General features: G+C 40.6%; 1 protein-coding gene across 5 annotated transcripts in view; it reads right to left on the bottom strand.

Annotated features, from left to right (window-relative positions):
• Positions 1-18,483, bottom strand: part of arb2a (ARB2 cotranscriptional regulator A) — a 179,156-nt gene that overhangs the window by 49,764 nt on the left and 110,909 nt on the right. For all 5 annotated transcript variants that reach the window (XM_083527626.1, XM_083527630.1, XM_083527628.1 and 2 more), the window contains exon 9: positions 1,575-1,691. In XM_083527626.1, the coding sequence (XP_083383752.1) occupies positions 1,575-1,691 (117 nt within the window). The remainder of the gene's footprint in view (positions 1-1,574; positions 1,692-18,483) is intronic.

Genomic DNA, 18,483 nt, shown 5'->3' with positions numbered 1-18,483 from the left:
ATGTGTTAATTCATAGTTTTGATGCCTTCAGTGTGAATCTACAATTTTCATAGTCATGAAAATAAAGAAAACTCTTTGAATGAGAAGGTGTGTCCAAACTTTTGGTCTGTACTATATATATATATATATATATATATATATATATATATATATATATATATATATATATATATATATATATATATATATATTAGGGATGTACATCTCCATAAACAAGGCCGATGCGATCTTGATGAATAGCCTACAATACATTAAATATACATATGAAGCAGCTATCGCTAAAAATCATCTATATTCCTATTTCAATTGAATTCAACACAATGCCATTTAATGAAATTTGAATTTCGATTTAATATGATGCTATGCAATTCAATATGACTATTCAATATTTCCCTTTATTTCTTTGGTTCAGACGGACAACAAATCATAAATTTACTTAAGTGCCTTCTGACCTCTACCGCATGGCCCTTTCACAAAGAGGCTTTTGTGATACAAAAAAAAGATTAAATAAAACCAGACATTCTTTTTACTATTCTGTCTCCAGGAAGATGCAGCTCTACCTCTGCCATATGAATCTGTATTCCATGTGCCTTTCAGGGCGCGCCTCGGTCTCTAAAGTGTTGTGATACGTCATTTTCATGTAGTATCAGTGGTGCTGAGTGAACGCGCTTGAGAAACGGTTTAGCGAGAGGAAATCAATCTCCATAGAAAATATTGGTCACAAATTATTGGTCAACTTTCTGGATAATAAAAGTATATTGCACCTACTGGTATTCTGCGTTTTTTCATTGGTGTTGTAACACATTTCTTGTGCTTTGTATATTTTGTTTTATGTAGTCCTTTGTTCGTAAAAAAATGTCTGTCTGTCTGTCTGTCTGTCTGTCTGTCTGTCTGTCTGTCTGTCTGTCTGTCTGTCTGTCTGTCTGTCTGTCTGTCTGTCTGTCTATCTATCTATCTATCTATCTATCTATCTATCTATCTATCTATCTATCTATCTATCTATCTATCTAATAGTGTGATGCTAGCATAGTAGAAAGCCAATCAATGCTAATATTTAAAATCTTAGTTCAACATTAGCTGCAATTAGGTTCTGTCCACAACTCAAGCACCTCTAGTGGTCACTAATATTCCCTGTTATTGTACAATGTACATATGTTAATGTACATATGTCTGTATGTGAGTGGCTGCCGTGGTTATTCGTGCCTCGCTTGTACCCCCTGTGCACATAGGATCTGCCTATTTCAGTGTAGTATGTTTGTCCTGAAGGTTCCCAGGTGTTGCCTTTGGACTTTGGAATCAGCTTTGAAAGGGCAACAGCTGAATAAAGTGACTGCTTTAATAGAGAGCCTTCTGGCCTTTGGCTTTGATTTTCTCATTGACATCTGACCAAAGAGGCAAACAAGAATGTGGCCTAAAAAAAACAAAAAAACAAAAAAACGGCGAATGAAATGCCATGCCGCTCGCACTGATGTATGCAGTCGATACTAGTAAAGGTGATCGTTTATTGTGAAGTTTGTACTGAGTCGCTTAGGAAGGAGAACATTGATAGTAGCGAAGAGAACAGAGATTTATACCTCCTTCAGCCACTCTCTGATGGCTCTGCTGGCATCTTGGTGCCACACGTTGTGAACCGAGTCGGTCATGGCCACCGCCTGCACACGTGACATCACCTCGTCTTCCCGGTAATTCATCTGAGAATGAGAGACACAGAAATATAAGAGCTTATGCAAGAAAGGAGAGGGAAAAAAAAAAAAAACTTATGTATTCAACATAACAGATGGACTTGTCACTGGCATCATCAACAACACACTTTGTATGTATACGCTAGCCGCTAAGCGAAGATAAAGCAGGCAGGGAAGGAGACAGCTCTGACAACAATAGGTTAACAATCACTTCACTTGATCCATTTTATAGGGACTAGAGCTGGGCTGGGTGCTACATCAAAGTGTCCATGGTCATTTGAATACAGTGCCTTCCCCAAGCACAGTTAAATTAAAGGAGGTGTATAGAGATAAATGGAATCTATTAAGGCACTAAGAACTAATATATCACACTGCTGATAAGCTACTCTCAGGAGCATCCTGTTAAAGAAAAGGCTAGGAAGCAGGTAACACTTGCATACATAAACACAAACACACACACACAGACTCTTCGTATGCATGCCTGGCTCAAATTCCTCCCCAGGTCTAAACAGTGCCCAAGGGAATAACAAATTTGAGGCTTTAAATCGCTTCGAAGTGTCATGAAAACGGGGATAAAATGCTCCTTAAAAGTAACCGAGCCCTACGATCGTCTAGACGCCAAAGTTCTCTAGCCAAAATCCATAAAACAACCAGACCAGGGCAGAAACAAACAAGCACGTCATCGGTGGGGGGATTTTATAAGAATAGAGTAACGCGAATGGCATTTAATATCATAAATATCTGCATGTCACGACAAACAGCGTCTAGTCGTGTAAACAAAACCTAAACATGGCAGTTGGACAACAAGAGAAAGCTCCGCATAAATCTGTTTTCCATCGGGAACACCGCCACACTTGCACGGGGCGTATGGCGTCGCACATTTTTTGCTTGATTTATGTCCTTCAGCGACTTGTTCGAGACGTGTAATCGTCGACGTCGAAACTTGCGGACGAACGATAAAAAAAGAAACCACGTGCGTCGGAGTGTCCGTGTGAACGGATAAACCGGAATGAATTATAAAGGACGGGATGGATAGATGAATGAATGCTATGATCCCCCATTTCCACACGCCCGTCTTTCTCAGCCTGTCAGCATTAGCTGTTAGCGGCGAGAAGACGCACTGGGCAGCTGCTGCTCATCCGTCTTCGGCTTTGCGCAGCGATAGTAACGTATGGACTTGTTGCTCAAAAATAAATAAAAAATAAATCAACAAAGACAGATGTTGAAACATTTGCTTGCTCCTGCCCCTTCTACTTGTGCACTTGAGCATCTGGCCTGAAGACGAGACAGAAAACTGATGGACGTTGTGGGAAATGGGCTAATTATGGCTAAGTGGGTAAAAAGCCTAATTGGACTTCTTAGAATTGGAAATTACTGTAAGTTGGCTTTACTGCTGGAAGGAAATGTATGTAGTGTTGGTCCTGTATGGAACCTCAGACGAATACACCTTAGTGACCAGTGACTCGGGAAGTGTCAGTAACGAACAAAATCAAAAAAAAAAAAAAAAAAAAGATGCACGTCTCAACACCCCCATATTTTCACCATCCCTTCTCTCTCTCTCTCTCTGCTTAACCTCCTTTATAACCTCTAGCGTCAAATACAGCGTTTAGCAGCGCCTTGAGCGCTCTCACATTATAGAGCAAGCTAATTGCTTGACTTCTGGAATTTGAATTCACACTTTCTTTTACGAAGAAAAATTTTTTTTTTCTTTTTTTTTGAAGTACTTTTGACGTAGCCGACAGCATGTGATACACACACGTGCACACATCCCTTCATACACACACACACACACACACACACACACACACACACACACATATCTGGGAAGGCTACAATAACGTGAAAGACGCGATAAGACGTCTCTCTTGTGTGGAGATAAACACTCGGGCATTTCAGCGGTGGCCGGAAACAAAGGCGAAGGCTCTCCCTAAGACTTACATCTAAACACACCGGCAAGAAGACAATTATTTAGAGCTTTGATAATTGCATGTCAAAGGCAGCGCAAGTCACCAGATAATTAGGTGAGAAACAACTGGTAATCCACAATAGTGTCTCAGGGGGGGTAAGCGGAGAGGGGGAAAGAAAAAAAAAACCCAAAACAAAACAAAAGAAAATCTCAACACATCTCTGGATGAATGCAGACTGACTAAAGTAGCAGACAAATAAATAAATAACTAAATGCATAAATAACTAACATAAGCTTTTAAAGGGAGCTCACTAAGCAGTGAAAAGCACCAAGACATGGGGATGCAGGATGTCCGTGCATACACACACACAAACACACACACACACACACACACACATGCACGTTCGCACACAGACGCGAATCCAGATGCTGGCTGATTCAGGAAGCCATGCTGTTCGTATCGTTGTTGAGCTCAGCCTAATGCACCCAAACTGCTGCTATAATCCGTGCACCCTGCCGCGTGGTAAAATGAAGCTTAAATATTTGATTGATTAACTGTCCAATTACGGCCGGCGAGAGCAGCAAACGCCACATACGCGCCTGCAATCGCTCGCTCGGAGTTTGCGCGCTTCCATTTAAAGCTTGTGGCACTTTTCTGCGAACGCTTTTCTAGGCCAAAAATCGCTCTCCACTTCAAGCTATTACTGAGGGGGAAACAAGATAATGGATGATGTGACGAGAAAGACCGCCTGCACGTAGCCACAATGTTATGCTCCAGCTAATAATAAATAAAATACAAAAAAAAAATGCAACCATTGATTAATCTATTTGAAGAGTTATAGCCTCAAACAGCTGTGAGAACAATTTCCTGGGATAAAATTTTTTTCTTCATCTGGTATAATTGAATGAAGAAAGCGAGAGATTAATGGCAGGACTGTAGCTGTGTTTGTGTCACGGCTCGCCATGATAAAAGTGTAACAAGAGAAATAACACATTGGAACACTAGTTTCATCCGAGGATTCAGCCTGATCTCGTGCCTTATATTTTCGCCACACTTCGTCGCAACCCTTCTAGTCGATCTGACCTCTAGCCCCGGCTGGGTCTTTGTGGCGGAAAGCGCAGTGCCACGGCTCTTCACTGGCTCCAGAGGGCACAGGGCAGCCCTCAGACTTGCCCTTTGGCCTTTAGCTTAGGCTGGAAAAACAGCAGCAGCTGCCCTAAGGGCTGCAACACCCTCCACAGGAAGAGACAACACTCGCGCTTTCCCCTGCTTTGAAGCCGAGGATTCGAGGCCCGGCCATTCTTTGCCTTTAGAACAGGAAGGAAGGCTTAAGCACCAGGATGCTATGAGGCCCCGGGGAGCAGGAGTGTGTGCGAGTGGGGAGATATGTCTAACCTGTGTGTGTCCGCATGCGAGTTTATATAATGCAATTGTGTAGCTAAGGTCACATGCATTTGGACTCGCTGCGGTGGCGTTTTTATAGGGAGCGGCAGCCAGGTTTTGATTAATGAACGTCAGGGAGTGGAGGCGATAACTTCCTCCGCCATTTCCTGTCTCTCAGCAGGCTGCCACGTGCATGCGGGGTGCTGTCGTACACTGTGTATGTGATGGGTGTGTGTGGGTGGATGGACATGAAAAAGGATATTGGTGAACTGCTGAGTGGCAGGACTGGGGACAGGGCAGAAAGGATGACAAACCCCCCCCCCCAAACCCCTCCAAACAAAACACATACACACACACACACACACACACACACGTACCAGTGCAGACACGTCAAAAAGAGTGGCTGAGGAAAGGGAAGCTGGGTAAATATTTACTGACACAGCACAAGCGGCGAGCGCTCGACACCTACTGGAAACAAAAGCAGGAGGAGAAGGAGCCGTGTGCCAGGAAAGAGCCACTGCTGCTCCACTCCACCTCCCAACATAACAGGAGGAAATAGTGAAGCACGCGGCGGATGACTGAAGGAGGGGGATGGGAGCGACAATCACGAGCCACAGAGACTCCAAAACACGTATACACACACACACACAAAACAATCTGGACACACGCTTACACACGTTCAATTTCCATTTTAGTTCGGGGTCATCCTAATAAATCAATAGGGATGGGCGATATGACGAAAAGTATCGCATCGCAATACTTAGTCGTGTGATAAAGCATACTGATAACGGTATATAGTTTCATAAACTTCCACAAACATGGAAAAACCGGGTTCACACAAACTTACACAAACATTTTCAATACGGTACCGGAAAATCGTATCACTTTAAAGATCTGGCACTAAATAAGCCATTCCATTCGGAGATCTTCCACCAGCACCATCAGCAGTTTTACTGAAACACTCGATAAAAACCCCAAGATACTAACACTTGCTATATCCCAGGACAAGATATAACAAGTATTAGCTATATCCTGGCAACATTTAGCACAATATCAATATTATTTCCTCATGTCTCCAAACCCTAAATCACAGACCTGCCATTTATGTTAAAGCTGTACAAGCGAGCTTTGTGGGACGCACATAAAAGTGCTATAAATCATCGATCGCACCTATCGCTTTACTACAGAGACGTCAAATGCGTTTCAAACGAGCCTTATTAAAAAATAAATGACAGTATTAGCTGCTCATATACAATACTATATGATATTTGATATCATAACGGTGATATAAGTGGATTATTATAATAATAGTAATAATATATTATATATAACATATATAATATATATATGCTCTGAAATTATTTCTGCTGACTTTTTACATTTCTTTTTTTTGCTCTCTCTCTCTTTATATATATATATATCTTTCCCCACAAAATCTCATAAGTGCAAACACCTACCATTATGTGATGCATAATTGAAAACCTGTACATGCAACAAATAATGTATTATACAGATATTTATAGATCTGTGCACCTCATCTGAACCAGGTTTTATGGAATAATTCTCCTCGTGTCGAAGGAAGAGGAAAAAAGGCCTTTAAAACACTCACACAATGTATTTACCAAGCGAGCGTTTACGGCTGCTGTTTAATTACAGAGTTATAACAAATTTTAAAAAGTGTATCGCCGCTACAGGTGGAAAAACGGTGTAGATGTAGGTGTAGGTGTAGGTATAAATGTAGTTGTAGATGTAGTTGTAGATGTAGGTTTAGATGTAGGTGTAGGTGAAGGTGTAGATGTGGGTTTAGATGTAGGTTTAGATGTAGGTGTAGGTGAAGGTGTAGATGTGGGTTTAGGTTTAGATGTAGATGCAGGTAAAGGTGTAGATGTAGGTGTAGGTTTAGGTGTAGATGTAGGTGTAAGTGAAGGTGTAGATGTAGATGAAGGTTTAGGTGTAGGTGTGGATGTAGGTTTAGGTGGAGGTTTAGAATAGGTGTAGATGTAGGTGTGGATGTAGGTTTAGGTGTAGGTGTAGATGAAGGTGTGGATGTAGGTTTAGGTGGAGGTTTAGAATAGGTGTAGATGTAGGTGTGGATGTAGGTTTAGGTGTAGATGTAGGTTTAGGTGGAGGTTTAGAATAGGTGTAGATGTAGGTGTGGATGTAGGTTTAGGTGTAGGTGTAGATGAAGGTGTGGATGTAGGTTTAGGTGTAGGTGTAGGTGAAGGTGTAGATGTGGGTTTAGGTTTAGATGTAGATGCAGGTAAAGGTGTAGATGTAGGTGTAGGTTTAGGTGTAAGTTTAGGTGTAAGTGAAGGTGTAGATGAAGGTTTAGGTGTAGGTGTGGATGTAGGTTTAGGTGGAGGTTTAGAATAGGTGTAGATGTAGGTGTGGATGTAGGTTTAGGTGTAGGTGTAGATGAAGGTGTGGATGTAGGTTTAGGTGTAGGTGTAGATGTAGGTTTAGGTGGAGGTTTAGAATAGGTGTAGATGTAGGTGTGGATGTAGGTTTAGGTGTAGGTGTAGATGAAGGTGTGGATGTAGGTTTAGGTGTAGGTGTAGATGTAGGTTTAGGTGGAGGTTTAGAATAGGTGTAGATGTAGGTGTGGATGTAGGTTTAGGTGGAGGTTTAGAATTGGTGTAGATGTAGGTGTAGGTGTGGATGTAGGTTTAGGTGGAGGTTTAGAATAGGTGTAGATGTAGGTGTAGGTGTGGATGTAGGTTTAGGTGGAGGTTTAGAATAGGTGTAGATGTAGGTGTGGATGTAGGTTTAGGTGTAGGTGTGGATGTAGGTTTAGGTGGAGGTTTAGAATAGGTGTGGATGTAGGTGTAGGTGTGGATGAAGGTGTGGTTGTAGGTGTGGATGTAGGTTTAGGTGAAGGTGTAGATGTCGGTGTAGATGTAGGTTTAGGTGTAGGTGCGGCTGTGGGGTGTTTCGTACAAGTGATGAGTTTTATAGTCGTAGGAAAGTGGGCGATTTTTTCAGTACAGGGATACAAGTACTCGTTTGAGTTTATTTACTTGCTGATAAGCTGATGTATATGTATATGTAAATGTATATGTATATATGTGTATATATTATTTACATGTTACAAAGTTAGCCTTTAAGTCCAGAATTCTGAATACTGTACTCCACTATAGATGTATAGACTAAATAAATGCTGAGTGGATGCATTTAAGCACAAAGAAGCAGAGCTGAATTAGATCGTCTGCTCTTTTACGAGCTAAGTGACAGGCAGAAATGCAGAGTGAACGCTTTGACTCGGTTAAAAGTGAGGATGAGGTGGCAGCTGGAGCCCTGGCGAGAGCAGTGCACCAGTTAATGTGACATCAAATGCATATCTATCTGATATATACCACCTTATATACTGTATATTATCATAAAAAAGTGAAGCATTCAGGACGCATCATCTGGCTTGTGGGGAGGAAGAAATGTAGGGATGTGTGTGTGTGTGTGTGTGTGTGTGTGTGTGTGTGTGTGTGTGTATGTGTATGAGTGTGTAGGTGAGTGAGAGACAGACAGTTGGATCTGGCACATGGCTGTAGAAGCACTGGTTTAATCCCTGGCCCTGGTTTTGCAGCGTCCCCAATGTAGTAAGAGGGACAGTGTGCTGCATATGACATGTGTGTGTGTGTGTGTGTGTGTGTGTGTGTGTGTGTGTGTGTGTGTGTGTGTGTGTGTGTGGGTGTGTGTGTGTGTGTGTGTGGTCTGTCAGCAATGAATTCAATCATATTCTGTACCACTTAACAAGCAGCAACTGAAACAATGAGGCCTTTTGCATTCTTTATACGGATACAATAATAATAAAATAAATAATAAAATAAAATAGAATAATAAAACAAATAATAAAAAAAGCACAATGCAAGAAAAAGTAAAGCCACGCCTTCAGGTATAACAATATGGCACCACTGACATACAATCAAGAGACGGAAAGATGGCAAAGAACAACCCATACACAAGCAGAATAGTTCAAAAATATGAACCCATCTGAAATTAGCAACAAACGACGCAAAATAAAACTTTAATTAGATCTCTAATCCACGCCGTAGCGCTTATGCAATCGCACGGCGGATAACGGAACCCGAACAGGCGGACGGAAATGGAAGTTAATTGGCAATAAGCAGGTTAATGGACGTTTACGTTCCTTATTCTAAAGCGGCAGACTGATTAATCCGAGGCGCGTAAAGAAAAACGACGTGAAATCAGAACCTGAAAACAAACTGCCTTTTTTTTTTCCCCTCTATTTTTTTTTATTTTTTTTCCTTTTCCCTTTGCGGCGTGAAAAAAAAAATATGTCCAGACTAAAAATGTAATTTCTCAACACACCTTCGTGTTTATGCAAAGTCCACGGCAATTAAAGGATGGCACCTAACTCTAATTTGCAATTAGAATTGCATTCCTCATCGTGGAGCGAGATTTCAGACCGGCTGCTAATTAAAGTCCTGCATTAATTAGGGGGGGGATTTAAAATAAAAAAAAAAAAAAAACTGAAAAAGAAAGAAACATGTTAAAGAGAGAGAAAGAGAGAGGGGAAAGAAAGAGCCGACGATAAAGACATGTTTATCAACCATCGGGAAATGACTGAAAGTCGAGGGCTGCTTGTCCGTACAGGCAAGGTTGCCTACGTCCTGTCTCTTCGGGCCGAGCCGTAAAATAGAAAAAGCTAACCTCAATATTTTCCCCCCTCTCTGCTCGGGGACTTGCTGGCCCATTAAACTTCCCTTCCCAGGTGTCATCCTGCACATTTCCTCCATGAAACTCTCGTATAATTAAACTTTCCTAATGATTTATAAGCTATAATAATAGCCATGAGTATTTCAGAGCAGGTTAAACTGACACCCTTTAAGTGCACGCGTGGGGCTGACCCTGTTTTAACACAGTTTTGGATCATTGACTCGCAAGGTTTAGAGAAAGAGAAGGAGAGAAAGAGAAAAGGCAAGAGAGATAGAAAAAGACGTAAGGCTGTTGTAACTCACACAAACACACACACACACACACACACACACACACACACACACACACACACACACTCGAGTTGGGGTCAGGCCGCCTGAGGTGTTTACAGCAAGGCCCCTCGCACAGTCTCTGAGACAAAGTGGCCGTCTGACAGAAATATCACCTCGCTGAGTACACAGAAGCATTAAAGCCGGCTATTCAGGATGAGCACAGAGTACACACACACACACACACACATACACACGGCTTCAACACCAACGCCACCTCCTTTTTACTACAGGACACGAGTAAATATCATCAATAAAGTCTGCTATGATTGTTTTAGTTCTTTTTTCTCCCCCCTCAAGTCAAACTGACATATTAAAACACATACACGCACAGACACCAGACACACATACCGTAACTGAAAGCAGAAAGAAAAATGAGCAGAAAAAAAAAACAAGCAAACAAACAACAACGACAAAAAGGAAAGTAAACAAGAAACGCTTTAATCGCTGCGAAACAAATCTATCCTAGTTTGGGGGGAAAAAATTATACAAGGAGTGCAAAAAGAGATGAGAGAGGAGAAGAAGAAAAAAAAGTAGAATGTATATAAATAATGAGAAAATAAGACAAAAGAGGAGGTGAAATGAAAAGAATGAGGGGAACCCAAAAAAACGAGTGAAAAAAAAAAAAGAAAGAATATGAACAACATCGGAAAAAAAAAAATAATATATATATATACACACACACACACAATTTAAAAAGAACTAGAAAAAAGGTTAAGAAGAGAAAAGAAAAACAAACTAAAAAAAAAAGAAAATAAATTAAAAGAAACAGGAAACAGAAAAAAAAGAAAGAAAGAAAAGAAAACAAACTAAAAAAAAAAGAAAGAAAAGAAAATGAAAAGAAAGAAAAAAAGAAAGAAAAGAAAAGAAATGAAAATATGGAAAAATAAAATAAAATAAATGGAAAAGAAAGCAAAGAAACAAAACAAAAAAGAAAAGAAAAGCTCTCCCCCCTAAACTCTTGATGAAGTTTGCTCCCTTTGCTTGCCCTAGAGTGCTTGAATAGGTCAGGTGTATGGGTTTGTGTGTGTGTGTGTGTGTGTGTGTGTGTGTGTGTGTGAGTGTGAGAGAGAGAGAGAGAGAGAGAGAGAGAGAGAGAGAGAGAGAGAGAGAGAGAGAGAGAGAGTATTTGAATGTGGGAGTATTCGTGTGTGTGTGTGTGTGTGTGTGTGTGTGTGTGTGTGTGTGTGTGTGTGTGTGTGTGTGTGTGTATGAGACAGTTTATCTGTGTGACCATAAATGCATGGGTTTATGTAAGAGGTGCTTTTGATAGTACGTGTGTGTGTGTGTGTGTGTGTGTGTGTGTGTGTGTGTGTGTGTGTGTGTGTGTGTGTGTGTGTGTGTGTGTTTGTCCTATGAAACTCAGCAGCAGGTCAATCATCCTCCTTGCCCTGACTAGCTGCAGACGTTTTGTCTAAACTTTGTGAGACACTCTACTCATCTTTGGAATAATAAAAAAAAACAGAAAAAACAACACAAAAAGATGTAAAAAGAAAGCAAGAATAAGCAAAAAAAAGAAAAAAAAAAGAAGAGAGAAGCAATAGCTAATGAACGTGACCAATCCCATCTCGCCTATCAGCTATCTGTCTCTAATGCTCCGTCTCTGAAGCCGAGGGGGAAAGAACTCCTGAGCCCTCCAAAAATGAGCCTCTGATAGCCCTGTTCTCGACGGCAGCCGGGCAGCAGGCCGCCAAAATTAATGGAAATATATAACAATCTGAAATTAACTTCCCATAGCCACCAGCAACGTTTTAACCAGGAGTCGCCAAGGAGTGGGGGGGGAGCGTGAGAGACGGCAAGGAAAACCCATTATGACTGCACGCCCGATCTCCTCTCACACACACACACACACACACACACACACACACACACACACAAAAATGGCAGAACGCCTTGCAAGAAAAATCTAACTTTTTAAAAGTCAGAGTTACAATAAACATGTCCAGTTAGTAAGTTTTTTTTGGCCAGAATAATTACAATAAAAAGACATTTAATACACACATACAGGAAACTTTGTCTCATATATATATATATATATATATATATATATATATATATATATATATATATATATATATATATATATATATATATGTACTGTATTAACTAATCTACAATTACACTATTATATCACAACTACAGCTGTTAGAGTGTCACTAGTTATACAGCACCATGGTATTAGTTCTGAGTTCTATCTCTATATGCACAAAACAAAACCCAAGCTAAAGTTCAACAGATGTTGCCTTGCAATCGAAATGATGGAGTGAGAAGGGGGGGGGGGGGGGGGGAGCAGAGTCTATAAACCCCACTTCACAGATACACTAATTGATGTTATTCACAAACACATATAGGCAAGCGAACACAATAGAAGTGTAATAATTAGCATGGGAGGCATAAAAAAGTAATGTTGTCGCGCAATCCGTTTATTGATGGTTGTCACGCTGATGTGTATTAGTATCTTTTACTTTCTGATTAGCACAATGTCCATTATTATCCTTCATTACTGAGGATATTATTACAGTGAAAGCCCGTGTCACTCAAACACAAAGAGACAAAGTGTGGAATTTTTTCGAGAAAAAAAGAAGGCAGCCCGCTAAATACAGCCACGGTGACCTTTCGTCCCGGAGAAAGCAGGGAAAAAAAAACCTAAAGCAGAATTATCTTTTTAACTATTAAATTGCTGTCAACGATTTGTCAGAGTGTACTCATTACGAGTCTCGTGTTGAAAGGAAAACATTTTATTTAGTTAGTTTGGAACGGCAAAAGACTTTTTTTTTTTTTTTTGATGAAGGTAAGTTTGAATGCGGTGATTATCTTGTCATTTGGGGGGGAAAAACACCCCCCCCCCACACACACACACACACACACACTCCAACTCTTCTTTCATTTTTCTCTTTATGATAATCGTGAGTGGGGGAACCGGTGTCGATTTTTGCCATCTTCTTTGTTCCACGCCATGTTTGACACCTTCAGACAATGGATGACGCTCGTGTTCGGGACACAGAAATCATAAAGTACTCTTTCTTTCGATGGAAACAATAGTTCGGATCTGTCATGTCCAAAAAAAAAAAAAAAAAAGTGCTCTCTCGCTCTCTATCGCTCTCTCTTTTTCTCTATTTCTCCCTCAATTCTTTTTTTTTATTGAAAGGAAAAAAAGGACAAAAATGGGATGAATGTGTGTTGTCTAACGGCGACAGCCATGATTTCTTCTGACTTTGAAAGTTTTAAATACACATACGCAGGAAACTTTTCTGATGACGCTCTCTGTGTATGTGTGCCTAAGTGGAGTCACTGAACTCTACATGTGTGCATGTGTGTAGAGGTCAAGTTTTTCTGAGCTGGAATCTCAGAGAGCACACAACAGAAACAACAAGGGTGCAGTGAGAAGTCATTCTCAAGACGAACGCCGCGCACACACACACACACACACACACACACACACACACACACACTAATTAATATATATATATATATATATATATATATATATATATATATATATATATATATATATATATATATATATATATATATATACATACACACATACATAGATACACACACACACACACTAATTAATATATATATATATATATATATATATATATATATATATATATATATATATATATAAATATATATATACATACACACATACAAAGATACACACACACACACACACACACACACACACACACACACACACACGAGAGACCCATAGAACGAGAGATGAACTCTTGAGCACTATCATGAACACATATTAGACAAACAAGTAAAATAAGTGAAGAAATCCTGCTCTGTTCGCACTCCTACAGCCTTTCTATGCAAACGCTGGAACAAAGGACAGGCAGTGCCCCCTAGTGTTTTCATCAATAAGAAAAGACCAAATCAAGAAGCCATCTCCCACAACATACGGAGAAAAAGGAGAGAAAAAAAAAAAGGAAAAAAAAAAAGGAAAGAGAGAGTTGAGTCACTGGGGAGGTGGCATCACATATGAACAGCCTGAAGAGGCAGAACTGGCGAGAGAGAGAGAGAGAGAGAGAGAGAGAGAGAGAGAGATAGGAGGGAGGGTAAGAGGTTGTGAGGGGGGGATGGGTGTCTATGTGGTGCAGAAATGCGGTGAAGGGGTGTGTGTGTGTGGTGGTGGTGGTGGGGGGGGGGTATTAGAAGAATTCTGACATCACCAAGATGTTTTTAATGTTCCATGGAGAGCACACAGGAGGAAAGAAAGAGAAGAGAGAGAGAGAGAGAGAGAGAGAGAGAGAGAGAGAGAGAGAGAGAGAGAGAGAGAGAGAGAGAGAGAGAGAGAGAGAGAGAGATGGTGGTAGGAGGCCATGCATGAAAGTGAATGTCAGGCAGTATGGAAGAATTGTGCACTATAACGGCCGGTATCGGGAACAGAGACAGGAAGTGGCTCTGAAGAACATGCATGGATGAACAATCATTAACCATCTCAGTGTACCGCCCGATCACGGTGCAACCACAAATATATCGAACCAAGCGTGTTTTATTTTTTTCATTAATTGTTTTTTTTACTTTTCTACTTTTTTTAATTACTTAAAGATATACCCTAATATAAATCCACCACATCTGTAGAGCATTCACGCTTACCAGCGTTGAGACAAGAACAGACAGCTTGTTGACATTCCCAATAAAGTGCCCTTAAAGTATGTTTCCATTATAAACACGCTTGGAATTAACCAGTTTGTTGTTCTTTGCTCAGTACAAGAAAGCAGGTCAAAATGTTACGTACTGAAATTCGCCTACACACTACAGACACATAGCTTAGCTTTGGAGAGGAAAAAAAAAAATAACAACAACATAAAAAAGCTAGCTGTAATATAGAACTAATTTAGCATTAGCTCTGTAATAATTTATTTGATTTTTTTTCCCTTGAAAGAGAAAATCTAATAAAAATATAATATAAAAAAAAATAATAATAATTAATTGACAGAGTTGTGGTTTATTGAGGGAAAACGTTTTAATCGAACACCTCTATAGCAGAGGAGCGGGTCACAATCGAATCACAGATAAAAAAGAAAAAACATACACAGATCAGCCATAACATTCTAACCTTCAAATTGATGTGAATATCATTATCTTGTACCAATGGCACCTGTCAAAAGAGTGGCATTTACTGGGGAAGTCGATGTGCTCGAAGCAGGAAACAAACGAACAGAGCGACTCTGACGAGGGCCGGATTGTGAAGGCTAGATGACTGGGTCAGAGCATCTCCAAGCGGAAGGTCTTGTGGGGTGTTCCTGTTCTGAAGAAGGTAATTGATGAACTGGGGGAAAGGGTCAGAAGCACATACAGCTCACTGATGGCCGTCTGGTTTGCTAATACAGAAGAGCAAGTAGAAATTGGTCCAGGCAGCAAGGTGTCAGAACATACAGTGCATCGCAGCATGCTGCGTGTGAAGCTGTGTAGATACAGACTGGTCAGAGTCCATGCTGTCCCCTGTCCATTGCTGAAAAAGCATGTGAGCTTGAATCACGTTTGCTTTTGCATCATCTGGATGTTCCTTTGGCACGTAACACCTTCCGGAACATTGTTGCAGACCAGGTACATCCGTTCACATGGCAACGGTATTCTCTAACATCAGTGGCCTCTTTTAATTAAATAACGCTTCAGGAATGAAGAAGAAGAACATAAGAAGAACAGCCTTTATTTGTCATGTACGTTACAGCACAGTGAGATTCTTTCTTCACATATCCCAGCTTGTTATGAAGCCGGGGTCACAGTATAGGGTCAGCCATGATACAGCGTCCCCGGAGCACAGAGGGTTAAGGGCCTTGCTCAAGGGCCCAAAAGTGGCAGCTTACCAAGGCTTTAACCCCGACCGTCCAATCAGTAACCCTGAGCCTTAACCACTGAGCTACCAATCTCTAGTTTCAATGGTTCAAGGAACCAATAGTTGTCTAACATCTGTGGGATGAATTGGAAAAACAATTATCCCAGCAGGGCAACACCTTATAATTTACCACACTTAAAGGATCTGCTCCTAACCAGCGTACACCTTCAGAACTATAGAGGAGTTCATGCCTCAACAAGTACAAGCTGTTTAGGGTGGAAAATGTGGACCTACAGAATATTTAGCAAATGGTGTTCAGCAAACTGATCGATGTATATAAAAAAAAGGAAAGAAAAAAGAAAGTAAGAAAAAAGAAAGAAAGAAAGAAAGAAAGAAACCTGGGGACAGTGAAAAAGTAACTGGAAAGAAAGAAAGAAAGAAAGAAAGAAAGAAAGAAAGAAAGAAAGAAAGAAAGAAAGAAAGAAAGAAAGAAAGAAAGAAAGAAAGAAAGAAAGAAAGAAAGAAAGAAAGAAAAAAGAAACTGGGGGACAGTGAAAAAGTAACTGAAAAGAAAGAAAGAAAGAAAGAACCTGGAGACAGTGAAAAAGAAAGAAAGAAAGAAAGAAAGAAAGAAAGAAAGAAAGAAAGAAAGAAAGAACCTGGAGACAGTGAAAAAGAAAGAAAGAAAGAAAGAAAGAAAGAAAGAAAGAAAGAAAGAAAGAAAGAAAGAAAGAAAGAAAGAAAGAAAGAAAGAAAGAAAGGAGTTTTATACTTGTCACATGTAGATTACAGCACAGTGAAATTCTTTCTTCACATATCCCTGTGATGTTTGGAAGCTGGGGTCAGAGCGGAGGGTCGGCCATGATACAGCACCCCTAGAGCGCAGAGGGTTAAGGGCCTTGCTCAAGGGCCCCAAGAGTGACAGCTTCATGATACCGGGGCTGGAACCCCCAACTTTCCGATGAGTAACCCAAAGCTTTAACCACTGAGTGCTTTAACCACGCTTTCACTATCTAATAAATACAAATCTTAGCATTATACCAATTTGTAAAGACACTTGTATTAAACGTGTGTTGCGATGTTTAATGTATCTGATCACTTCTCATTTGGAAAAAAAGGCTCGAATGAAACCGAAACCTAATGAATCTCTAATTGAAGATCCGACTGCATCCCTACTTATCACTCAAAAGGAAGGAAAATTAAACCTGCAATTAGAGCTGGAATGAATACACTTAGGGAAAACTTAATCATGACAATATTGAGATCATCACATCATAGAGGATGAAAACACCTGCATACACCTACCTATATGCACACCTGCTCACCTAAAGACAGCCGATCCTATCTGCACTTGCCGTATCCGAGTCTCGCACACCTTTGCGTTTTATTGCAGGTGTGTGTGTGTGTGTGTGTGTGTGTGTGTGTGTTTTCACCTAGTCACCATTTTCCCCTGACTCAGAGAGCAGCACTGGGGCGTGACCCCACACCTCGCAAAGCTCATACGCCTTTTCACCGTGACATCAAAGCCACTCAATGATACGAGTCACAGATGCCCAGTCACCCCCCCCCACAACACACACACACACACACACACACACACACACACACACACACACACACACACACACACACACACACACACACACACACACACACACACACACATCCCTCTATCCTCTCTGCAAATATTTCACTGGGCGTGCCATAATTCACAGCACATAAAACCTTAAAATGGCACATAAAACAGTTCATCTCTTTTCAGTGTCGCTTTCCTAGGCTCAAAAATTAAATATGTTTTACCGCAGGTACATAACCAAAGCACAGAGTTTTAAAAAATGGCCTCGTAAAAAAGCCCGGGGCAGGGAAATCGGCCAATGTGATACGATGATGGGGAAGCTTGCTGACTCACCGAGAGAATGGTAGTGATAAAATAATGGCCAGGAAAGACTAGGTAGCTGCTTGTTCCTGCAATTACAGATACACGCTCGTACACAATGTCTTCAACATGTGCGTTTACAGATTATAAGTTATCAGTGAGAGGCCGTAGAGGAAGCGAGCGTAAAGGAAGAAAACCCCGACCCCCGTTTACTCAAACGCTTGAACACATTTTTGAAAAGAAAAAAAAAAACGAGGGCCGTAAAACACTCCAACACGCAATCAAGTTTGGCGGCGAAAAAGGAAGGATGGCAAACGAAGCTGAAGGAACAAAAAGAAAGAGGAAAGAGTCGGAGCCAAGGAGAGGAAGGAAAACCATCTGAATCGTACTGACAGCGAGCGAGAGAGCCAATATCTGACGTCGAACAAAAGTTGCAGAGTTCAGTGACATTTGAGAAATATGAGGGCGAACCTTCTTTCTTTCATCAAAAGACCCTTCCAGATGCTTTTTTCTTTTTTCTTTTTGCAGTAGCTTCATGGGCCTCTTCTTTCTGGAATACCCCCTTTTTTCGGGATTCCTTTTTCCAAATAAACTGAATATGAGAGACCTTTTTTTCAATATTGGACAGAAATAAAGTAAATGTAACTCATTACTGCACTCGAGTCGCTTTTTCACGTATCTGTACTTTACTGAAGTATTTCTATGTGGGAAGACTTTTAAACTTCACTGCATTTCGAAGTCAAATATCTTTTTACTCAAGCACATTTTACGAAATCAGTCGTTTAATCACTGTTTTTGATTGAACCTGTTCTAATCGGCGCTCGCTGGTATCTATGTATCA

Source organism: Silurus aristotelis, assembly GCF_946808225.1.
Source record: "Silurus aristotelis genome assembly, chromosome: 23".
Lineage (NCBI taxonomy): Eukaryota > Metazoa > Chordata > Actinopteri > Siluriformes > Siluridae > Silurus > Silurus aristotelis.
The sequence above is the reverse complement of the archived record's forward strand: the minus strand, read 5'-3'. Positions and strand labels throughout refer to the sequence as shown.